This window comes from Phascolarctos cinereus, unplaced genomic scaffold (assembly GCF_003287225.1).
Source record: "Phascolarctos cinereus isolate Bilbo 61053 unplaced genomic scaffold, phaCin_HiC Scaffold_4;HRSCAF=312, whole genome shotgun sequence".
NCBI classification, from domain to species: domain Eukaryota; kingdom Metazoa; phylum Chordata; class Mammalia; order Diprotodontia; family Phascolarctidae; genus Phascolarctos; species Phascolarctos cinereus.
In genome coordinates, this window is record NW_027555847.1 from 82,556,087 (window position 1) to 82,581,287 (window position 25,201).

A 25,201-nucleotide genomic window follows, 5' to 3' on the forward strand; every position below is an offset into this window, starting at 1 on the left:
TTCTCAAATTCTGACATTCTGAATGTCCCCCTCTATGAACATCTCCTCTTCTGAACACTCTCCACCCCTCAGGGCATTCCTACCCTATCAACCATCACCCTCTATTCAGCCTGCTACCTTTCCTTCCATTTCTCCCTTTGTAATCCTTTATTATTTTCATTCCCTGACCCTGATCATCTCTATCCCTCTGTCTACCCTTCATTCTCTAACTGTGCCCATGCTGACAGGCTTCTGCCATTGTGAATGCCCTCATCCCCCCATCTCCTCAGATTCCCTACTAAGATGGTGGGCTTTTCAGTATAGCTTGTACACTGTTCATATCCCCTCATGTCTCCCTGACTATTTCTTTGACCAACTTTCCCACCTCTCATACACATATACATACCTTTTCCTACTCCTATGTCCATCTCCTGATCATCTCCTCTAAAAATTGCCTTTTCCTGCCCATTCCTTCTGTGATCCTCCTCATCTTCCTTCCTTCCCCCTCCACTTTTGATCACCTTCCACTTTCTATTTGCCTTTATAAGCTGTTACTTGAGCTTGCTGCTTGAGCCGCTTCATTCTTGGCATTAAAGATTGAATTATTTTTCTCCCTCTTTGTCTGTCTTTTGGTTCCTTCCTCTCTGTTTCTTCCTGTCTCTTCTTCCACCTCCCTCTTTGTCTCTCCTTCTTTTCTGTTTCCTTCTTTCTCTTTGTCTTTCTCTGTTTCTATTTTTCCTACCTATTTCTTAGTCTTTCTGCCTCTGTTTCTGTGTCTCTACCTCTCCATTTTTCTCTGTGTTCTTGTACCTGTTTCTATTATTTAATTTTTGATTAATTAATTTGATATTAATTTAATTAATTTCCCCATGTTCTTGTGACTCTGTTTCTATTATTCATTCTCTCTCTCTTTTTCCACGTCTGGATCTCAGTTTCCATTTTGCTTTCTATCTCTTTCTCTGTCTTCCCCTGCGTTTCATTATCTCTTCATCTGATACATTCTCTGACTGCTTTCCCCAGGTCAGTTTTACCATCACTTGCACTGCCATTACTTGGAAGATGACAAGATGGCACTGACAACAATGGGAAAGACATATACAATCACCAGGTAACCATTGGCTAGCCCAGTGAAGATACCCTGATTTTATTCCATCTATTGATTGTTCCTTCCCTTGCTGTCTAGAATGCTACATTTGGGCATTTTAGGCCTAAGCATAGAACTGGTACCCAGAGCCATGGTGGCAGCCTTTGAAGTGGTATAATTAGTTCCTAGTAATCAGAGCCAAGAAAAGACTCATTGAGACAGACCCACAGATAATCCAAATCTGCAGATAACCCAACCCCATAGATAATCCAAAGCTATGAGCCGTCCAAATACACAAGTGATCTAAATCTACAGATAATATAAACCTATATCTAAGATCTACAAATGATCTAAAATCCACAGATAAATGGAGCACACAAAACACCACAATTAATTTGAATCATTTAAAATTATAGATAATTGAAGAAAAATTAAAAAAACACAGATCATTAGAAAATAAAACTATCAGAAAGTTGATTGAGAGTTTTCTAACAAACTCTGTTAATGTGCATATTTGTGTATATCACAGAAAGTCCACGTTGGATTTCCAAAATGGAGAAAGAAGCACCCCAATGCCAACATTGCTGTGCTGGTCCCTGGAACAATCCTTACAAGACAGAAAAACTTCATAGACAATAAATAACATATATTTCCCCCACTCTGTTTCACATACCTGGCCCAGATCAGCCAGGAGCTGCTACTTGGAGCCAGCTTGGGAGATGCTATAAAGCCAAGGCCGTGGGTTAGCATTGTTGTGTGTGATGCCTCTTGTTTTCTGGTAAAAAGGGGTGAGTGTGTCCTTGGTGAAGGAATCCCATAATGAAGTATGGAGTTGGTCCTGGAGGGAAGAGGGACACCTGCCTTAGGGATTTATCCCAAGCTAATTTGTATTAATAATCCCAGGTTCACAGAATATCAGAATCATAGAACCTTCAAAATCACAGAATCTCAGAGCTGAAGGGAACTTCAGAGGACATCCAAAGTAACCTGCCCTTGAGCAGGAAATCTCTCCCCCTTGACAAGTGGTCATCAATCATTGGTTTGAAGACTTCTAATGGCAAGGAGCTCACTATCTACAAAGGGATTTCATTCCATTTATAGGCAGACCTAGTTATTAAGAACTTTCTCCTTGTATTGAGTTAAAATTTACTTCTCAGCAACAAATGGTTCCTTCTTCTTTCTGGGAATAAGTAAAATGAACTTACTCCCTCTTCCATATGATGGCCCTTCAAATACAGGATGTTTTAAACTTGAATGGCTTAAAACTTAAAGCTTAAGCTTTAATTGCTTAAAATGACACTAAAGTTTTTGGGATACTCTATATTTGAGGATGGATATATTGCCTTCCCCACAAGTCCTTTCTTCTTCAGGCTAAACAGTCCCAGCACTTTCCATTCATCCTATTATCACATGACCTTCTCACAACTGTGGTAGCCTTCCTCTGGATAAACTCCATCTTGTCAATGTCATTCCAAAATGTCATGCCCAGAACTGAGCATAATACTCCAAATAGAGTCTGACTGGGCCAGTATATGGTAAGACTATATCTTCCTCCAACCTAAAATCAAAGTAGGGTTTTTGGGGAGTAGAGAGAGAGGAAAGCACTACTGCCTGCCATACTATACTGTCTGCTCATATTAGGTTTGCATTCAATATTTATATGTTGTTTTAAAGTTTATAAAGACTGAGTATAGGAGGTGCCAAGATGGCAAAGTGAGAGGAAGCCACACAGCCCAGATCCTGACCTCTATACAAGTTAGTCCCTAATTAATCACCACACAATTCAATCCCCTGGGAACCACAGATCTATCACTCCAATCCCAGGAGGAATCATCCAAGATTTAATCCCCAAGTGAAAAGCAGGGCCTCAGGGCTCCCCAATCCCAGTCCCCTAAAGGGTATTCTGAGACTCAACTCCTGGTCAAGAAGCAGTGCCTCAGCACTGTCTCACATCTGGAAGAGCAAATCTGAGACTTGGCCTCTGGGTGAAGATCAGGGCCTCATCATGGCTACTCTGATCCAGTCCCTGGATATTCGTAAAGCACTTAGCACAGTACCTGCCACATACTAGACACTATATAAATGGTAGGTATTGTTGTTGTCATTTTTGTTATTATTGTAGTTATGAGTACGTAAGACTCTAGATTCAGCCACCAGGTTCAGTGACCTTAGCTCTGTCATAATTTGAGAGAGGAAACCTTAGAGCCAGACCCTGATGAAGGACAGGCTGGCAATGCTGTCATTCTGACCTCAGAAGCAGGACAATAGATAAAAATGGCCAGATTTATCCAAGGCCACAATAGAAATATTCAGAACCTAGCCCTAACACAAAGTCCTAATCAAGGAAGGCTGGAAGAATAAGTAAACAACAAAAAGGTAAACAAAAAAAATATTCCTAGCTATAATGACTCCAGGAATTCCCAAGACACAAACCCAGAAGAATAGCTCTAAAACACTTGCAAGCAAAGCCTCAAAGACAAAAACAATTTGCCTACAAGATATTTTAGAATTCCTAGAAGAAATGATGTAAAAGTTTTTTAAAAAAGAGATAAAATTATGTTACAAATTAAATGAAAGTAATAGAGGAAAGAATTGGAAAAGAAATGAGAGTTATGGAAGGGAGACTTGGAGGGAGAATTAACAGCTTAGTAATGAAGTACAAATCCTTAAATAAACAAACAAATAAGTAAATAAAAAGAAGTACAAATTCTAAGCTGAGTAACAAACTACTTGAAAATTAAAATGATCCAAACAGAATCTAACTCCAGAAGACAATAAGAAATATTGAAACAAAATCAAAACTTTTAACATAGAAGAAAATGTAATGTAAATCTCATGCCCTGGAAAATAGATTGAGAGGACTACCGGAAAGCCATGAACTAATCCTCCCCCTCCTGGCTAAAAAAAAAAAAAAGAGAGAGTCTGGATATCATATTTCAAGAAATCATGAAAGAAAAGTGCCTACACATGTTAGAACAAGAGGAAAAAGTAGAAAATAAAAAATAGAAAAACACTGAATACTTACCAAAAAAAAGCTCTTAGAAATTTAATAGCCAAAATTCAGAGCTTCCAGGCCAAAGAAAAAGTACTGCAAGCAGCTGGCAAGAAAAAAATTTAAGTACCAAGGAACCAGAGTCAGCATCACACAAGCTTCAGTAGTTACCACCAGAAAGGAACAATGAGGATTGAATGAGACATTCCAAAAGGCAAAATTTATAAGCCTACGACCAAGAATAACTTTTCCAACAAAACTGAGAATAATCCTGCAGGAGAAATAGAGGACTTCCAAGCATTCCTGATTTAAATTTTCTTTTGTTTTAAAAAGAGCTGAATAGAAACTTTGAAATACAAACACAAGTCAAGAAAAAAAAACACATTAAATAAATGAGCAATCAGAAAAGAAAATTTATGTCTATAAATGCTTTTATCAACAAAAGAACAGATCAAAGAGTTAGGCATGCAGCTAAAAAAACCCCACTAGAAATTAGTACATTAAAAAAAAAAATTAAACACCAAAGTAAAAACCTTGAAAATCAAAGAAAATATTAACAAAATGGAAAGCAACCAAGGAATTAATAAATAAAATTAAGAGATATTTTTAAAAAACAACATACAAACATACATAAGCCATCAGCTAATTTGATTAAAAAGAAACCAAATTACCAGTATAAAAATGACAATGGAGAAGTTACAACAAATAAAGAAATGTAGGTTATTATTAGAAGCTACTTTACTCAACTCTATGCCAATAAAAGTGACAATATGAAATATGTAAATGTTTTAAAAATATAAAATGTACAAATTAACAGAACAGGAAAGAGATAATTTAACAACTCACTATCCCAAAAATAATCTGAATAAGCCATAAATTAATTCTCAAAGAAAAAACTCTTGGAACAGATGAATTTATAAGCAAACTCTATCAAACATTCAAAGATCAATTAATTCCAATATTATACAAATTATTTGCAAAAAGAGCAAAAAAAAATGTGTGGGGGGAGATCTTTATACATTCCTTCTTTGCTACAAATATGATCTTGAAACTAAAACCATGGAAAGTTAAAACAGAGAAAGAAAACTACAAAGCAATATCCCTAATGAACTACTGCAAAATGCGCAAATTTTAAATAAAATATTAGCAAAGAGGCTACAGCAACATGTTACAAAGATTATACACTATGACCAAGTTGGATTATACCAGGAATACCAGGAATGCCAGATTGGCTTAATATGAGAAAAATATGATTGACCAGCAAAAATCATACGATTATATCAATAAATACAAGAAAATATTTTGGCAAAATACAACACCCATTTCTATTAAATACAAAAACACCCCCCCACACACACACACACAGAATAAAAAAGCTAGGCATGGTAGTGTACATCTGTACTCAATACCAGGCAGGCTTAGGCTGATGGATCACTAGAGCTTGGGAGTTCAGTGGGCTGAGCTAATTGGGCATCCACAATGTTTGGTATTAATATGGTGAGCACTGTATTAGTAGCAATGGGCTAACAAGTTGCCTAAGGAGGAATAAACTGGTCTAGCTCAGAAACAGAGCAGGTCAAAACTCCTGTGCCAGTTTGAATGTGAGCAGGCTCATGAATGACCTATACATTTCTGTTCAGGGCAAGATAATGAGATCTAGTCTTTACGTTTTTTAAGCATAAATTTAAAAAAATGTTTGAAATAGGAAAACAGTAGAAAACATAGGACTAAGCTGATTTTTCCTTCACATGATAAATAGTGTATGTCTAAAACCAAAATGTAGTAGGGATAAATGAAAATAAATAAATTAAAATAAACTAAATTAAAATCCTTTCTAATAAGATCAAGAATGAAGAAACAAGGTGCATTGTCCACTTTTTAAATATAGTACTAGAAATCCTATGGCAATAAGACAAAAAAAATAAAATGAGGGAATAAGCATAGTCAAAGATCACTTTTTGCAGATGATCTTGTATACTCAGAGAATCCTAAAGAGTCACTTAGAAAGTAATTGAGACAATTAATAACTTCAGTGAAGTTGCAGATATAAATTGACATAAATCATTGGCATTCCCACATATTGCCAATAAAACCCAGCCAGAAGAGGTAGAAAGAGAAATTTCATTTAAAATTATTACAGAATGTATATAATACCTGAGGAGTCTGTCAAGACACAACCAAGAACTATATAAATACAACTAGAAACCACTGTTTACAGAAACAGAGGTATAAATAATTGGAGAAATAATAATTGCTCATGGGTAGTCTGAGTTAATGTAATAAAAATTGCAGTACTGTTGTGATTTGGGGTACTGGGGACCATGAAATGTAAGGGCACAGGGTAAGTCTGCCTTGAAAAAATTTGACTACTCAAATCTTCTTTCAATCAAAGTAGTGAGGATTATTTGTGTCACCAATAGAAGCAGACTAAATTCTAAGTGAATCTGTGGTTTGGTAGGGATAAGACTGATACTTATATATAAGAAAAGATAGTGAGAAGATCTAGATGGGCTTAAGGAGTGGTAAGCCTGGGGTGGTGCAGGTGCAGACAATGAAAGGAGTTAAGTGGTTGGAGAGCCACAGTGAAAGGGCAGTTAAAAGGATTATTGAGTATCTCCCAGGTCTGGGATGGGCCACATGCCTCAGGGAAAATTCCAGGGCCTGGGTTGTGCCAGGGAAAGTTCAGGGACTGGGCTGCATTCAAAGACATGGTCTTTTCCTTTTAGGGGTCCAGGTCCCATCACCCTACTAGTACTACCTAAATTAATTTACTTATTTAGTGCCATACCAAACTATCAACAGGTTACTTTATAGAACTAGAACAAAATTTATCTGGAGGAACAAAAGACCCAGAATCTTAAGGGAAATAATGGGGAAAAAAGGTGGTTAGGAAGAGATCTTAGCAGGACCAGATCTCACCCTATACTACAAAGCAATAATTATTAAAATAATTTGATACTGATTAAAAAAGAGAGGGTCTTGAGTGGAATAGATTAGTTATCCAACATACAAAAGTAAAAGCACCTAGTAACTTATTGTTTGATAAATCTAGAGACTCTAGCTACTAGGGTAAGGACTCACTGACAGGTACTTCTGAGAAAACTGGACAGCAGTTTAACTGAAATTATTTGTAGACCAACACCTCACACCTTATGCCGAGATAATCTCCAAATGGGTATGCGTGACCTATATAAAAGGTCACATAATAAATTAGAGGAGCTTGGAAGATATTACCTGTCAGATCTATGGATAGGGAAACAGTTCAGTATCAAACAAGAGATAGTGAGATTTGCAGGAGGTAAAATGGATGGACAATTTTGATTACATAAACTTAAAGTCTTTGCACAAACAAATCCAATGTCACTAAGATTAGAAGGGAAACAATTTAATTGGGGAGGGGAGAGTCTTCGCAGCAAGTTTTACTGATGAAGCTCTCTCTTTTATAAATTCCTTCAGCTGTGCTTCATATGAGTACATGTCATCTTTCCCCATTAGAATATAAGCTCCTTGAGGGCAAGTACTGTTTCAGTTTTGTCTTTGTATTCCCATCACACAACACAGTGCTTGGTATGCTGCTAAGTGTTTAATAAATGTTTGTTGATTAGATGATTGCCCCTCCCAGCCACAGAAGAGCACAACAGAGGCTTTGGGTTGTAAAGCAAGAAAAGAAGAGACATCATGTAGCAGGTACAGAAACAGAGGCAGAGAGTGAAGGTCAGAAAGAGGACTTCCAAGGCAGTGTGATGGCTGCATGACTCCTCGCCTGGACTAATGGCTGCAGTCTGATGGATTAGCTGACCAGCAACAGGCCATCTGGAACTGGGGAATGTATCAACCCTCATGAGTTCCATCACCTCCCAAGTTGCCAAGTTCTGGATCCCAAGTTCCATGCCCCAGGATAAGCTAAGCTACACTTCTGGAGGGCTGAGTGGGAAACTCTGTTGTTGATGTTCTTTTGACAATCCCAGAGCTTGCAACTTGGCTCAAAAAAAGTACAATTCCCAGAACCTCTGGGTTTGGAGCAGCATCTGCACTTTCTGGAAGAGTTCTGGGTTCAAGAAGAGAGTTAGACTCAACCACTTAGTAGATATTTTATTATATGTAAAGGATTATAAATGGGATGCTCTTCTACATACACAACTCAACTAATGAAGCCACAAGATTGAGTTTTAATGTGTAATGGCTCCACCTTCTTTGTTGTTGTCATTGTTGTTCAGTTGATTCTTTGTGACCTCATTTGGGGTTTTCTTGGCAAGGATACTGAAGTGGTTTGTCATTTCCTTTTCCAGCTCATTTTTATAGATGAGGAAACTGAGGCAAACAGGGTTAAGCGATTGCCCCAGATTCACACAGCTATTAAGTGTCTGAAGTGAAATTTAAACTCAGATCCTCCTGACTCCAGGGCTGGCATTTTATCTACTATCCAACTGCCTATCAGCTCCACTTTCAGAAGACACAAATAAGTCCTTTGAGTAAATCAGAAAGGACAGTGTGATTGGCTGAGCAGAAAACTAGCGATTCCTCTGAGGAGCAATAAAAGGCCCAGTTGCTAGCTCAGCAGTGAATGTGGACTTGGGGGGACTTTGTAAAGGAAATTCCCGCAGAGGCACAGAGGGGAGAGAAGGTCCCTCTCCTCCCCCAACCCCACTGGCCATGGCATCTAGCAGTGACTTGCCCAGAGGGAGACACTCCATCCAGCAGCTCGGTAGACAGAGCTCCAGGCACAATTGCAGAAGAGACACACTCCAAACTGACATAGACACAGAAAGGCAGGTGTCTGAGGGAGAAAGAAGCTGTGAGAAACAGTGCCCCTGATAGCAGAGGAGACTGGATTGTGGACTCATAGGAGAACTACCCTTAGCAATTATGAGTCATGTTATGGAGAGGAGCATGAGCCTGAAAGCCCAACTGAGCAACCCACTCAGCAGAGATATTGTTCCCAGGAGGGAGCTATAGGAGGATTCCAAGAAAAGAGGAAGACTCAGTCCCTATAGTTGCATAGTTATGAGTCGCATGGGACACATGTTCTAATCCTCAATCTGCTTTGCAGATTCATCATCTACGTTCCATTCTTATTCATCGGTGTACCCCAAAGCTCTGTCCTACCACCTCTCTTCTTCCTTTCCACTCCCTCCCTCTTGATTTCATCAACTCCATGGCTTCATCTATCATCTCCATGCAAATGCCTCTTAAATCTATAGAATGAAATCCTAATGTCTCTTATGAGCTCTGGTTCCACATCCCCACTTCTCTGCTTTACATCTCCACCCTGATGTCCTTTAAGTCTCTCCAAATGAACAGATCCAAAACAGAAAAACCACCATCTTCCTCCCTAAACTCACTAGCCTTCCAACCTTCCCTATTTTTGTCAAGGACACAGGCTTGAATCTTCACTCTTTTTTTTATCCCCACATTCAAACAGTTACCAAATCTTGTTGACTCCCCCTCCTCCACCTCCTCCATATCCTTATCATCTGCCCCTTCCCTCACAGTTAAAACCTGCCTAATCCAGCTCCTCGTCATCTCTCAGCAGTAGCTTCATAATTGTCCTCCTTTTCCCCCAGACTCTTCTCTCTCTAATCAATCCTCCACATAGCTGCTAAAGTGATTTCCCAAAAGCACAGGGCTGACCACATCACAACTCTCCTTAAAAAACAAACAAACAGAAAGCATTGATGGCTCCCTATTGCCTAGTGTATAATTAAATGCAGATTTGTCATTTAGAGCCCTTACCAATCTGGCCCTAACCTATCTTTCCAGCCTTTTTATACTTTCATCTTCTTCCCATGGTTTGGACTCACTAAGCTGCCCAGCTTGTGACTTTTGGCATATCTATCTCCTTCTTCTGTGCAGGCTGACTTTGCACAGGCCATATCCTCCATGACCAGAACTTTCTTCCTGTTCACCTCTACCTCTTGGAATTCCTCACAATCAATTCAAATGCCACTTCAAGAAGCCCTTTTTGACTCCCCCAGGTGTCAATCCTACCAGACCCACCCACTCCCACTATTTTTGTATATGTCCTATATTTACTTCTCTGTGTACATGTAGTATCCCCATAACAGAATGTAAGCTCCTTGTGGGCAGAGACTCTCACTTTTTGTATTTGTACCCTCAGCACCTAGCTCTGAATCTGACATATTGCTGTTTTTTTCTCACTTGTTTCAGTTGTGTTCGACTCTCTATGACCCCATTTGTTGTTTTCTTGGCAAAGATATTAGAGTTGTTTACCGTTTCCTTCTCCAGCTCATTTTACAGATAAGGAAACTGAGGCAAACAGGGTTAAGGGACTTGTCCAGGGTCATTTAGCTAGTAAGTATCTGAGGCCAGATTTGAACTCAGATCTTCCTAACTCTAGGCCTGGCACTTTATCCACTGCACCACCTAGCCCCACGAATCTAGCAGATAGTAAGCATTTAATCAGAGTATATTGATTTACTGGCAAGATCACTCAATATGCTATCATTTATCAGTTTGTACCCAGTGATCTCACTATTAGCCACATATTTCAGGGAGGTCAAAGACAGAAATGTCTCATACATACCAAAATATTTGTAGTTATACTGTGGTAATATAAAATTGTAAACAAAGTGGATGCTCATCATTTGGGAATGGCTGAACAACACATAGCCATGACAATGCATGAACGTATGAACAATGTATAGCGGATGAATGTAATGGAATATTTCACACCTGAAGGAGTGATGAAATGGGCAGCTTGGCATAGTGGATAGAAAGCTGGCCTCCAAACCAGGACATTCTAGGGAAAAGTCTCATCTCTGACACTCAAAGACTGTGCAATCAAGGTCAGGGTGCTGAGCCTCTCAGCACCTCAGGTAACTCTCTACAAATAGTCAGAAGATGAACATTTATTAAACACCAACTATTTGCTTGACACTGCGCTAAACTGTGGAGGTACAAAGTAAGGCAAAAGACAGGGTCCTCCCCTCAAGGAGTTTATAGCCTCCTATCTGCGTCATTGTTGGTAGTTACTGAACCAAGAAGTTCCCCAAGCTAAAGAATTCATAGATCCAGACAAACCTCTAACCTTCCCCTCACCCCCATAAAACAGAACATAAACAAAACCAAACAAAACCTCCAAGGAACAATGAATATGAAAATTCGGAGAAACGTGAACTGATGCAGAGAAGAAAACAGAGCCAGGAGAACAACATACACCATGACTATAATAAGTAGCCCAACTCAGATTCAGTGCAGTGAGTGGCCAGTCTTGGTCGTGGAGGACAGGTGAGGAAACATACTTCCTCCTTCTCAGTAGAGAGGTGGAAACTGTAGGTGTAAATAACTGCATCTTCTATCAGATATAGTCATGGTATCTTTTTTGTTTAGCCTTTTAAAAAATTACTGTTATTACAAAGGGAACTGTTACAAAGGGTATGTATTGGACAATGACTGAATGAAAAGCATTCCCAATCACTTAAAAAAATATATAGACATACACACACACACACACACACACACACACACACACACACACACACGTATAACTGGGGCAGCCAGGTGGCTCTTGGATACAGCATGGGCTCTGGAATCAGGAAGACCTGAGTTCAAATCCAGCCTCAGACACTTGACACTTACCAGCTATATGATCCTGGACAAGTCATTTAACCCTAATTGCCTCACAACCTCCACCCTCCCAAAATGAAAATCACGCAGCAGGCCAGTGGATGGGGGAACAAAGGGAGAGTAAGAAATGCCACATAGACGGATTTCCCTCACCTCCCACCAGACTTTTGCTCTCCTCGGAGGTCTTCAGGCTTGCTGAGTAGGGATTCTTTTTCAGCTACAGGTCAAACTAAAGGTCCCTTCCCATTCTGAAATTCTCTGATTCTAGATTTGTAGCATGGCTTTTATTCTTTTATTTTATTTTCTATTTCAATCTCTCATTACTTCTTAGCATCTAAATTTCTATAATTTCCATCAACGTTAGCCTCCTTTTCATAGATTACAAAAGTGCACAAAAGGACAAGCCACTTTTTATGGCTCTCTTGGAGTCCAGCCTTTCGCCTGTTTGTCTGATTAGAAGTTAGTTGCACTGTGGTAGAACAGGTCAGGCACAATATAGTCAGTGTGGACACCATCAATCAGCCCGGATCCATTGTCATGGACAAACCAGCAGGAGACCTTGGTGCCATGGCCAGAGTCCTTCATATAATCTTTCTGTGATCCCCTGGAAAGAAAAATGATGAACTATAAAATTGGTCAAGGTTGTGAGGTATCAGGGTCTTATATGGAAAAGTGGATCTGTCCAGAGGGGGACTTAGTTCTGATCTTAGTGAACAATGGAAGCATGAGACCTTTAACATTCATCTTGGGGCTTGGACTTCTCCATGGCCTCTCTTACTGAAAGAGCCCCTGAAAAAACCTCTAAACCATGAAAATAGCAATCTAGGGGCCTCATAGCAAATTTAGTGTGGCCCAAGGGATAGTCCTCATAAATGCACAGGATCTATAGGAAAGTTAGATTTTTAGGAGACTCTATTTACCTGGTAACTGTCAACTTATTGTTTTTTACTATCATTGTAGCATCTGGCTTCTTGGGGTCAGAGCCTGGCCGGACATCAAAAACTTCAAAGTCAAAAGGGTGAAAGAATTGTCCTAGGAAGACAAAAGTTCACAGTATCAACACCTACGTCATTTTCCTAAAATGTCCATTTTGGTATGACAGACAAAATGCTAGCCTAGGAGGCAAGGGACCTCTGTATTCATGGCTCTACCAGATTTGCTATATGACCCTGGTTATGTGACTTCACTTTTCTGAGCTCTTCTTTCCTCATCTATAAAATGGGGAATAATATTTTCCCACACCTAGCTCTCCGAGATGTTGTGAGGGTCAAATGAAATATGGTTATGAAAGTGCTTTGGAAGCTATTGCATTATGTAAATATCAAGTGGTATCATCATTGTTAGTATTATTATTGGGGGGGGGGTTGTTCCAAACAATATTCTTCCAAAAATAGTGTTATCATAGCAAGAGATCTATGATTTTAGTAATGTGGCTGCTTCTTCCACAAATGACAGTTGCAATCCCTTTCAACATCTTAGTAGATAGTTTCCATGAGTTACTGTGGTTGGAACCAAAAGTCATCATTTGGTGGTCAACCAGCTTTTCCAGACTCGGGCTGAACAAGAAGCACAGTCCAACAGTCAGCCAGTTTTCAAAGCCTTTCTCATTCAGTAGAACTTTTTGTGATCCACTAGCATAGCCTTTGAGAACCCATCATAATGATTCACTGGAGGAAGACTTTTGTGTGATCATAATTTATCACTACTTGCAAATGCTGGGAGTAATCACAGGAGACTGTGCCAAACTCAGAGCACTTGGCTCCCCCTAAAGCAGGCGTTCTTAACCTGAGGCTGGTGAGCTTTAAATGTATATATCTGATAACTATTTTAATATAAATGGTTTCTTTTGTAATCCTATGTATTTTATGCATTTAAAAACATAATTCTGAACAGGGGGCACAGGCTTCACCAGACTGCCCAAGGGGATCATGGTGCAAAAAATCTTAAGGCCCTTGGCTCTAAAGTATGCTTAGACTCATACCCAGCAGTCCATGTGTCTTTGTTGACATTTGATGACTGTCAACTGTATATAGCCCAAGAAAGTCCTGGTGGATAGGATGTTTCTTCCACACCTCATGTAACACGATCACAAAGGTGACTCCATCTCCAATTGAGACCACCATGTTTTTCTTCCTGTTGATGGTTACTGACAAACTGAAAAGCCAAAAGAATTTGACATGTATCGAGGAGGATTGTCATCAGACACTCTCTAAAATCTAATTCAGGGGAAGCAACAGTTCTGAATTAAAGATAGAATTTGAGTGCAAATAGAATTCTTGGAAACCTTCTGAGATCACTTTAGAATGAAAATGTTCATCCTGTATGACCTGGGCACACAATTAGTTCAGTTAAAGGATTTGTTTGAGACCTGGCCTGGGGAATCAGAAGACAACTTGGTCTCTGTCTCTGACTCACTTAGTCATAGTCACTTTCCCTTTCTAGGCCTCATAATATGTACAAAAGGGGCATAATGGTCCCTGCCCTGCCCATCTCATAGGGTTGTAATGAGTCTCAGTATTCTAAGGTGCTACAAATGTAGTAAATTATTTTTAGATGTTGTTATGGTTATTATTTTCCAATTTTCAGCTTCATCTATTACTTTTGTCAGAACCAGAAAAGTTCCTTTGGGCCACCCCTTTAAATCTGTCTCTGATGTCATTCCCTGACACCCCAGCTCCTCCTAATAGAGATTTACCCTCCAGAGATTTGTCCAAACCCTTCTGAAAATGGTTCTATTTTCTGTTTGTACTGCTTCTCAGAGTGTACTTTGGGGTTATTTCCTAAAGGTAGCTCTGTTGATCTTGGGTAAGTGATTTTGCCTCTCTGGGTCTCTGTTTACTTATCTGTAAGATCAGAAAGTTTAGCAGGATGTTATCTTGGGCTCCCTCCAGATCTAAGTTTCTACGATCTACAGCTTTTTTTTTTTCTTTAGGGATCATTCTGGGTTTCTGGAAGTCCAGGCTCTGAGCCATCTGGAAAATCCAATTACCCATTTTGTGTGATGGTGACCGTGTCCATCCAGGTAAAGCTGGTTCTCTTGCTTCCACTCCAGAGGGTGATTTTCTGCGGTGTCACTTCAATCTGCAAGTCTATTCGAGGGTCAACAACCCCAAGTCTCCCAAAGTATGACTTCCTTTTCTTTGTTTCTGAACTGGCTTCCTTTTCTCCAATGATCTCCCCGTTAACTGTGATGCCTGGACAGCAGTGGAATGAGGAGTGTGAGTGAGTGATTCAAGGTCCTCAGCATTTGACTCCCCTCTGTCTTCCAGAGATATTAATTCTTCTCCAACAGTAGACTTACCCCTAACTCTGGCCTCAAACTGACACCCAGTCTCTGCCTTGTTTATGCAAGTTTGCATATTGTCTCCCCCAGAGTTTTTGCCTCTTTTTATACCCCCAGCACTTAGCATATTGCCTGACACATAGTAGATGCTTAATAAATGTTTATTGACTAATTAACTAGCCACAAACTAAACCCTGACCCTAATTCTCAGCTTACTTCTAACCTAGACCCCAGACTGACCCGTGGAAAGAGCACCGGGTCCCAGGTCAGAGGACTGTCTTAAGTCTTGTCTCTGACACTACCTATATGATCCCGAGTATGTCAAATGAGATAATATGCATTAAGCACTTTGTAAACTTTAAAGCCCTACTAAGCGCTAGCTATTATAATTATTGGCATGTCATTTAACCACTGTAGGGCTCAGCTTCCTCCGCTTAGTAAGGGGGCTGGACTAGATGACCCCTGAGGTTCCTGTTGACACAGGAGCTTGCAGAGGGGCCTTGTTATTGTCAGCTGATTCTGGGCAGCCTCCTCCACAGCCTTCCTAGGGATCATACCAGAAGCATGCATGTGGCCAGTCTATCCCCAGCCTTCCTCAGCCTCAGCTCCCACCTGTGTCTGGGTCCTGGATGAGATTCAGCACTACCCCCGGCTGTGCATCAATGTTGAAGCAGAGGGCATCATCCTTGTGGGGCACTTCAATGATAAAGTGTGGGTCTCCATCCACTGCCGGCACACGGTAGACAGAACATCGGTTAGACACTTGGGAGGGACAGGGCACAAAGCTTTTGACCAACATTATTCACTGGAGCTTCATGACAACCATGAGAGGTAGAGGCTATAGATATTATTGTCCCCATTTTCCAGATGGAAAAGCTGAGACTCTGAGAGGTTAATTGACTGGACCAGTCAAGAAGTAGCAGAGGCAAGATTTGAACCTAGGTCTTCCCTGATTCCAAGTGCAGCAATCTCTCTGCTGTACCACTCAGCCTCTCAAAGGTCCTAACATGGGTCAATGGTTCTGACTTTGCCCCAGGAAGGTACTGAGGGTCATTGTTCTGGAGGGGGTGAGGGCTTTAACCAGCCTGGGGTCACTGGTAACATAGGGCAACCTAGCTTTTGGTTCGCCTCTGTCAGGAAGGGGTCAGGAAGGCCTGGTTTCAAACCCAGCCTAAGCCACTAGCCACTAGTGACCCTAGGCAAGTCACTTAACCTATTTGCCTCAGTTTCCTCATCTGTATAATGAGGATAATAATAGCTTGTACCTCCCAGTATGGTTGTGAGGATCAAATAAGAATAATTACAAAGTATTTAGCACAGTGCCTAACACACAGTAAACGTTATATAAATCTATTATTATCATTACTCACTAAGATATTGGGGGTGGGAAAATGCTTCATGTTTTCTCTTATTTTTAACCTAAAATCTGACACCTGAATCTTCCCTCCTTGCTTCTCTCTCTCTCCCTTCCTCCTCCTTCTTGCTCCTTCTCTGGGCCTCCCCCTTCCTCTCCTTTTCCCATCTCTCCTCTCTTTTCACATAGGCTTTCTTTTCAACTCTTCCTTTGTTTCTGACTCCCATGTTTCCATATAATAAAAAACAAACACGGGTGCCTATTATATGAATGACATTGTGTCTCATAATGAACCAAAGAAAAGATAAAATCCAGCCAGTTATCATCCTGTAGAAGCTTCCAGTCTAATGTAGGGTGGCTTACAGTTTAATGCCCCCCCCATAGCTGTGATAGGAGGTCTCTGCTATGACAGTCCTATGGAGGGCTCAGCTAATCTTTCCCCACCAAGTGTCTTTTCCAGGGCCTCCTCCACCTCTCCTTCCTTCCCACTGAAGGGAACCGCTTCTTCCCAGATTCTGCCCTCACTGTTTCTTCCTCTTGTCTCTCTTCCCCTCTCTCTGGACCTCCTCCTCTTCTCCCCCAGAACTTCTCCCTAGCCCCTCTTCTTTCTCCATTAACTTCCCCCCCCCCAAAGACTTCTCAAACAAAGCCCTTCCTTCCTTTTATCCTACAAAGCCTCTTTCCTATGGTTTCTCCCATGGGCCATCTTTTTCTCCCAACCTCTTTCTTTGAGGTTCCTCTCCTCAGACTTCCAATTCCTTCCCCCTCTGGATGTCTCCTCTTCCTCTCTAACCAGGAATTTCTCCCCTTAACTTCTCTCCACACCTCAATCTACCCCCACCCTCAAATCATCTTCGTTTTCTTCTCGACCTCTCCAACCCTATCCCCTCCTCCAGGGCCCTTTCCACTGGCTCCCTATGTGTGTGCTCTTTGGTCCCTAGATCTCTCATGCTCAGAGGAAGGAAGGGGTTTTCTTAGGGCACTTGTGCTGGTGCTGGTGCTGGGATCCAAGCCCTCAGAGAAGACTTGAGGCTTACCAAAGTAGTAGGGATTGGATGGAGGCTGGTAGTTGAGTTGGGTTGCATCTGAGAAGACAAAAAGGGGGGAAATAGCAGTATTACATGAGGAAGGCTAGGTCTCCAATCAGTGTTGACATTAATTCCCATACTTGGATACTTCAGAAAAGAAAACCTTGTTTTTATGAATCTTTGAGAGAAGAATATTTTTTGATAACTCATGTGTCTTCCCACCCATCCTACCCTTAGCCCTGATCACTAACTTTTTTAGAAAAATCATTTCTTTAATCCTAGCCCTAACCCTGGCAGAATAGGATACTCACAGGCATGGGAGATTTGATCCGCCTTCACTGTAAAGAAAAGATAAGGCAATTGTAAGCAGTTTTTTAGGGCCTTACCCCAGTCCTCATGGTCTACCCTTGGGTCTATCTATCAGGATTCTCTATGATCCCTTCAAAGTTTGGACTTGGGCTAGCCCATTGCAGCAAAGGTATGTCTGGTAAAGGTGGGACCCTAAAAAGGAGAGAAATCATATAGAATGATAAAATGAGCTCTGATTTTGTTGTTGAGATCTGTGTTCATATCCTAGCTCTGACATTTACTAGTGAGTAACCATGGGCAAATCCCATAATGTCTTTGGGCCTCAGCTTCCTCACCTGTAAAATGAAGGGGTTAGACTGGATGATGTGCTATCAGGGGTGAGGAACCTGAGGACTTGAGGCTGCTTGTGGCCCTATAGGTCCTTAAGTGAGGCTCTTTGACTGAATCCAAACTTCACAGAACATCCCCTTAACAGGATTTGTTCTCTAAAACTTGGACTCAGTTGAAAGGCTGCACACGAGGACATAGAAGGCTACATGTGGTCTTGAGGCTGCAGACCCCTGTCCTAGGTCCTTCCATCACTAAAGTCTATGGAAAATATCTGCTTATGTCTCTTTCTTCCTGCCCAAGGGAAGGATTTTAGAGGCTTGTGTTCTTGGCTCTTGATAAAGATGGTTCATATTTCTACAGCCCTAAATTTTCAAAACTACTCTATGAGGTAGGTAAAATTTTAAAGATGAGGGAACTGAAAATCAGAGAGATTAAGTGACTTGCCCAAAGTCAAACTATGTAACTGGAAGAATCTAGTTTTGAACCCATCTTCTGAGTCCAAATATTACCTCAGGAGGACTAGCCTCACTTCACCATACTGCCTCTCTTATTTGGGAAAGAGTTCCACACTCTTCTTTCCATTTCCAACTCTATAGTCCAACTAGGACCTCGGGCCATATCATCTGAGGCACCTATGTGACGAACTTTGGGAAATGGTGGGAAGAGGGTTGGGTTCCCCTTTAAAATACTATTGTTGAGTGGGAGGTTAGGAGCAGGACTAGTACCCCAATAGGAGCCATGAATGTCAGGCTGTTAGAGCATGAAATTACTTTGTTGGCCGGGGCGGGGGAGGACAGGAAATAAATAATCTCCTACATTTACAAAATTCTTTCACATCATTACCTCAATGGATCATAGCAACTACCCTATGGGGTCAACAGGGCAGGACATTTCTACAAATGGGGAAACTGAGGCCAAAAGAAGGAAAGTTACTCACTCATAGTCACATAGTAAGTTAGGGACAAATATAGGACTAGGTCCCCTGACTTACTGTGCTCCATCACTATAGAAAGGTGAATAATATGAGTGATAACATAACCGAGTCCTCTGGTATTTAATTTTACCTTTGGCAATGCCAAGGGGATCTGGAGCTATAGAGTGTGGGCCCAGAAATGAAGCAGCATGGGGGCTTAGGAAAACCTGGATATCGCTTGGGAGAAGCTTTCCTATGTCTTTCCCATTCCTTCCCTCTTCCCATGATCCCCTAGCAAACCCCAGCCAACACCAAGTCGGAAGACTTACCTTCTGTTTTCCCAGCCAACCAAGTGATGGGGAAAAAGATAAGAGAGAAGTCAAAGGGGGTCAGCTACACAGAAACCTAAGGCAGTTACTGGTCCCAAATTTTGAATTAACAGAGACATGATTCATTCATGTTGAAAATGGATAAACTCAGACTGGACATAGCTTAGAACCAAAGCATATTATTAGAGGTCACTTAATTCAGTACCCTTATTTTACAGAAAGTGGGAACTGAGGCCCGCAATAGCCAAGGGAGTTACCCAAAGTCCCACAGTGAACTAATGACACCATAGGAATTTGAACCCAGCTCTTCTTACTCTCAGACCAGTTCCCCCTTGCACTATAAGCCATTGTCTCAATCTGTAGAGTGCTCACAGCCTATCTGAACCCTGGGCCCACCCAAGCCAGCCTCCCAGTCCCTTTGGTCTGAGGTCCTTGCCAAGAATAGTCTCTGGGCCCCCTACCTTCCCCAGGCTTGTCTGCGATAAACTCTGAATCGTCATTGTCTTCGGGTTTGGTGACCACCATGGAAGTCAGTGGTGTCACAAAGTGGTACTTTAGGGACAGATCCAGAGCTTGGGCTGTCAGGTTCTCCTTCTCTTCCCCTTGAGCATTTTTCCTGTGAGAAAGTAGGCAGAAAGGTGAACCCTCTAGACAGACACAATCCAGACCTCCCTTCCCACTCCAATGCTAATGTAACAGTCCCTCCCTCCCCCTTTCCTAGCTGCTTCATTTGCATAAATCCTGTTTATACGTAAGATTGTGAACTCCCTGAGGCCACATGTGTCATGGGTGCTTCATGACCACTCAGGAATGGATTGGTTCCCCAGCAGCAGTGCTTGGGCTCTGAAATAACTGGAAGTAGGTATAGAGGCAATGGTCCTCAAGATGCTGCCCTTAGAGGTCTAGTTGTGGACCTCAGCTCAGTTCAACACTAGCTCCTAAAAGTAAATTTCCTAAAACAGAGCTGAACAGGTAAGGTCAATGCAGATCTGGGCACTGGTTCAGTCCCTACCAGGTGGATTCAATACTTGGGAGATGGGGTGAGGGCAAGAATAGAAGGATTTGATTCAGGGAAATACTTGAGGAACTTCGGAAGTCTTAGCTGAGAGGATGGCCAAACAAAAATCAGTCCTGGATTATAACGCTAAATGGTAATTATTATCATAAAAGATTGATAGGAGGGGACATTCCTCCAGTCAACTTGATAAGTTTGTTGTTATGGTCAGTTATGTCTAACTTTTCATTAGCCCATGGACTATACTGTCTATAGGATTTTCTTGGCAAAGATACTAGAGTGGTTTACCATTTCTTTTTCCAAGGGATTAAGTCAAATACAGCTTAAGTGACTTGCCCAGGGTCTCACAGCTAGTAAGTGTGTGAAACTGGATTTGAACTCTGGTGTCCCTGATCCAGGCCCAGCACTCTGTCTACTGAGCCATCTAGCTGCCCCCAAGTTTACACAGTAGTAAGTCTTTGTCTAGGGCTAGTAAAAGTAAATCCCCATAGACAGTATGAATTGCCCATTGACACCATGTTAAAAGGACAAAAGAAAACTGCCTGATTGATTTTCAGTGACCTAGGCTGCACCCCCAAATGGTTTTCATGTCATGGCATCTTTTCACCTTTGTACTTTTCAGAGAAGAGTGGCACCAAACCATGCCTTGGTCTGGCAGGAGGAAAAGGGAAAAAGGCCTAGAAAAGGAGTGATGGTAGATGGATTCTGTGGATGCACACAATCTCTCACTGGGGCCCTCAGTAATTACATTGGGAAAGAAACACAGGGAAGCTACATGCACTAGCCCAAGTGATCAACAAGAGTTCATGGACAACAATGGACAATATTCCTCAATGCCTCCTTACTTGAGGAGGGGAGCTTTCCTAAGCAATTTGCTTCCAGAATCCAGCCTTCTAGCCAGAGAAGGAAGATCTCTTGGACAGTGTTAACCTTGGGACTGTCTTGGAAGTAACTCCAAGTTCAAAAGTTTGGGGATGGGTTTCTATAAAGAAAAAAAAAAAAGAAGTTCCTTAGTGGTATGTCTCTTGGAGAGAGGATTGCCCACATGGCCCTCAGAGGTAGAGGAGCAGAAGCAAGGAGCACAAAAATAGGACATGATTGAGAAAGACATCAAGACCTTGCCACTCCCTACTGTTAGTTATTTATTTAGATGATGTAGGTCCAGTGGAAAGGAGTTTGCTTGCCTATCTGGTCTTCTGAAGTTAACCCAAATAACAAAGGAGCATCATTAGTCTGGGAGGGACTGTGTAAGGACTTTGTAGAAGAGATAGATTTCACCAAAAAATCAGTGTTGCCCTGCTATCAACCTCGTGGTCAGTTCCCTCCTAAGGGGAGCTAATGGGCTATAGTGATTCCTTTCTGTTTTTCCCTGTATTTCTTTATGGGAACCAGTGAGTCCTTTAAATCTTCTGAATTTTCTTTAAATAAAATAAAAACTATCCTCTACTCATATGCATATGTTACCTAGTATGCTTATATAGGAGCTGGGGACTCTATTAACTACCTTTTTATAAACCTAGACACAAGGCACATTTGGAAATTATTTCAGAGTAAATGTTTGGCATAATGAGCCAAAGACCATATTGACCTTCTCAGGGAGGCACCAAGAATCAGACCTTGTCCAAGTGGTCTTGAGAGCCCCTCAGCCAGGGAATATACTGACTTCAGGATTGCCTCAGAGCACTGGCTAGGAGGGAGGTGTAAAGAGGGTTACCGCTTTTCTAGGAGCTGTTCAATTGTGAGGTAGGCCCAGAGTCTCTCAATGTAATCCCCAAAGATGTATTCTTGTTCCTTAAAGGCTTCCTCCGTCTCCTTCATGTCTACTTCTTCTGTGAAGTTAGATCATTTAAGGCCTGGGGAGAATGGAAAAAGTGTGAAGGGCAAGATCCTGGCCTTGGTGGAAATGGGGGAGTGGGGCATTGTGCTCAGCAGAGGCTCAAGGCCCAACACAGTAGACTTAACTCTTGTCTCATGCCAATACTCTGATTTGATGGGATGTATTAACATGTTTATTTTGCACGGCTGGCTATGGGGACAGAGGGCTTCTGCACTTTCTCAGATTCATACAGAGAGGTGATTGCCATTGGATTCCCAAATTTCCATAGGAGGAAGCTAGGATAGAGGTGGCCATGAAGCTAATGACTTTCCTAACACCAGGATCTGTGCCATCCATAAGAAAGCATCTTAAGCACCAAATCCTAAGCTGGCACACTTCCAAGGTCAGATGCCACAGTGGTACAACCTCCCTTCTGATTAGGAGCCCAGTGCCAGGCCCCCTATCTAGACAGTGACTCACACCATGTCCCTTCACATCAGCAACAAAGCTGTTCATCTTGAAGTCCACCACTCTCCCAGCCACCACAATCTCAGAGCCATCGTAGAAATGCTGGTAGTTGTTCTGGGTGATGTCACTGATGGTATTCTGTGGGTACTGCAAGTCTACATCAATGAGCAGTGGGTTGGCCACTTCATCATAGAAACCCTGAGAAACACAAGAGTTAGAATATAGTTACCCCTGACACCCAGGGCCCTAGGGCAGCAGGCTCATTGAGTCTCTCAGAATAGCAGGGATAGAAGGCCCCTTAATGCTTTATGTAGCTTTTAACCACACAAGGGAGAGAAACTATGGCCTTGTCATTGAGAAATAGGGAAGGCAGGCCTGCTAAGCATTTATGTATATTGTCATGATGAGAACAGCTCTCTTGAGCAGCCCAGCAGACCTGACCTCCCTTCTGCTCCTCAGCAAGAGGCTCCCAACAATTTGGAAACTTGGTCTTGGAAATGAAAATCATAGACTGGAAGGTAGGATTATGGACTTCTTTGAAATTCAAAGTTCAAATTTGAATTTGAATCATAAGGTCTTCGAAATGAAAGTTAAAAATCATGGAATCTTTAGTTCAGAAATAGGATAGTGAAATTTTAGACTCGTGAATCAGAGTTATAGATCTTAGAAGTGGAAAGGCCTTAAACCTAGGTCATCCTGACTCTACGGTAACTCTCACTATGCTATCCTGTCTCTTATGGAATACTAGATTTGTACATTAGAATCATAAGATCAGACAAGTCAGATGCATAGAATTTTAGATTTTGAGGTTAGAATCAAAAAATTCTAGAAGTAGAAATGAGAAGAATAGAATGGCTGTTTCTTGTGCCCAAGATGCTGGGGCAGGGGGAATATTTATTACTGACTTGGGGTTTGATTCGTACCTGCATTTGTAAGTTGGCATCGGAGTCTTGATAGATTCGTCGGGCCAACCCATGATTCTCCAATGCCATCTTTTCCAGGAAGTTATAATTTACATCATCACCAAAGCCAAGGTTATATAAGGGAAACTTCCCTCCAATGGCATTCCTCACATTCTCCTGGATTTTATCAACTCTGCTTTCTCCTGCAGAGGGAGTACAGATGAGTCAGGCCTGGATTCAGAGCTGGGCACAATGGGGTGAGTTAAGAATGGGGGGAAAATTTTTAAAAAAGAATGGGGAAAGGGCCATGAAAAGCAATTTAGGAAATCCTTTCTAGTTTGATGAGATAAGCAGTGTTTAGCAGGGAATCAGATTCAGCCCTTGGACAATTAAATTCCTCTACCCAGCTTGCCCCAAGAACAGAAGATAAGTGAGATGCAAGCTACTGGCCTTGTGGAGTTAAGAAAGCAAAAGAGACAGGAAGAGGTGGGAGCGATCCCAAGTGATTTTATTTTTTGGCTCACTGAAGGTGCTGCTCCGAAACCCCAACTTTGAGTTGCAGTACCATAACAACTGTGCAACTTCCTCCCAACATGAGCAGGGGCCTCTTCATCGGTAGCCCCCCATCCCCATAATTCACCAGACAGTCCCTTATCCCTGCCACCTTTTCTGCTGCTCAGCCACCTACCAACATTGGCTTCCCCATCTGTCAGCATGATGATTATAGATGTACTTCTCTCAGGGACGATTCCCATCTCTCGAGCTTTGTTTATCATCTCAATGCCCTTGAGAAGGGCATCATTGATGTTGGTCGCTATGACACAGAGAGACAGATAGAACTCCATTGGTCTCCTTTGCAATGGATAGAGCACCTAAGAAGATTCAGGATCTGGTCCCAAATCCTCTACTAATAAGTTACATAGCCATGAAAAATAATAAGCTGCACAGCTTAGTCTCTCAGGGCCTCTTTTTCCCCATCTGTAAAATAGAAATGAAAATCTTTGTGCCTAACTCCCATCACCGAGCTGTTGTGAGGATCTCAAGTAACAACGGATGTGTAAGTGCCTGGCAAAAATGTCAAAAACCCTTTATGAGTGTGAGACACTGCAATGGTAATTATTCTACCCTAGAGGAGGAAGCAGTGGAAGTCCTCCATTGATACCTCATCAGGTCATGGAGGTAGGCTACCTGCAATGGGTAGGCAGGTGCTACCCTTTTGGAAAGGTTTTGAGAATAGACCTGGTAATAAAGTGGATGTCTGCGCCCTGAGCATCAGTCTGGTTAAACTCAGTTAATATTGTCACCAGCTTAGCCACAAACTGATGGATTTTTTGGGTTGTAACAACTCTTGAAGCCATTGATAAAGTAGTGAAGGGAATGTGATCTGCCTTGGATACTTTTTATTTGGCTTGGTTGTCCACATTTGCAACAGAGTTTTCTTTTTTTGTCTCCCAAGGCGGTAGAGAAGGGAGAAAGAAAATAAATACTTATTAATTTAAAATAACATTATTATGACAGAAGGAAATATTTCAGTTTGGCGAAGATTTGAGATTTGAAGATTGAACAATTTGAAGATCTGAAGATTATGGCAGAGGGAAAGATTTGAGTTTGGGGGATTTTCTTTAAAGCTCTAAGATACAATTATTCATCCATCCATTCATTCATCCATTCATCTATCTTGCCTTGGTTCCAAGGACATTTCTAAAGATATACTTTCTTCAAGATCTTCCTGTGAAAGATGGTTGGTGGAAGAATCCAAACAAAATTATAATTGACATCATTGCCAAAGCCAGAAGTTTCCTAGGGTGGGCA

At 41.5% G+C, this 25,201-nt stretch overlaps 2 protein-coding genes across 2 annotated transcripts in view; one reads left to right on the top strand and one right to left on the bottom strand.

The window, feature by feature from the left end:
- The window catches only part of LOC110197544 (inter-alpha-trypsin inhibitor heavy chain H4-like), a 42,755-nt gene extending 40,943 nt beyond the window's left edge, over positions 1 to 1,812 (top strand). Inside the window, exons 20-21 of the mRNA XM_020971553.1 lie at positions 1,000 to 1,087; positions 1,593 to 1,812. Of these exons, the coding sequence (XP_020827212.1) occupies positions 1,000 to 1,087; positions 1,593 to 1,695 (191 nt within the window). The 3' untranslated portion in view covers positions 1,696 to 1,812. The remainder of the gene's footprint in view (positions 1 to 999; positions 1,088 to 1,592) is intronic.
- A 10,099-nt stretch (positions 1,813 to 11,911) lies between these two features.
- Positions 11,912 to 25,201, bottom strand: part of ITIH3 (inter-alpha-trypsin inhibitor heavy chain 3) — a 31,465-nt gene continuing 18,175 nt past the window's right edge. Inside the window, 14 exon segments of the mRNA XM_020971559.2 lie at positions 11,912 to 12,246; positions 12,563 to 12,674; positions 13,624 to 13,796; positions 14,632 to 14,836; positions 15,538 to 15,651; positions 17,317 to 17,364; positions 17,619 to 17,645; positions 19,189 to 19,191; positions 19,650 to 19,804; positions 21,918 to 22,041; positions 22,044 to 22,056; positions 22,500 to 22,685; positions 23,411 to 23,592; positions 24,078 to 24,203. Coding sequence (XP_020827218.1) covers positions 12,096 to 12,246; positions 12,563 to 12,674; positions 13,624 to 13,796; positions 14,632 to 14,836; positions 15,538 to 15,651; positions 17,317 to 17,364; positions 17,619 to 17,645; positions 19,189 to 19,191; positions 19,650 to 19,804; positions 21,918 to 22,041; positions 22,044 to 22,056; positions 22,500 to 22,685; positions 23,411 to 23,592; positions 24,078 to 24,203 — 1,619 coding nt within the window. The 3' untranslated portion in view covers positions 11,912 to 12,095.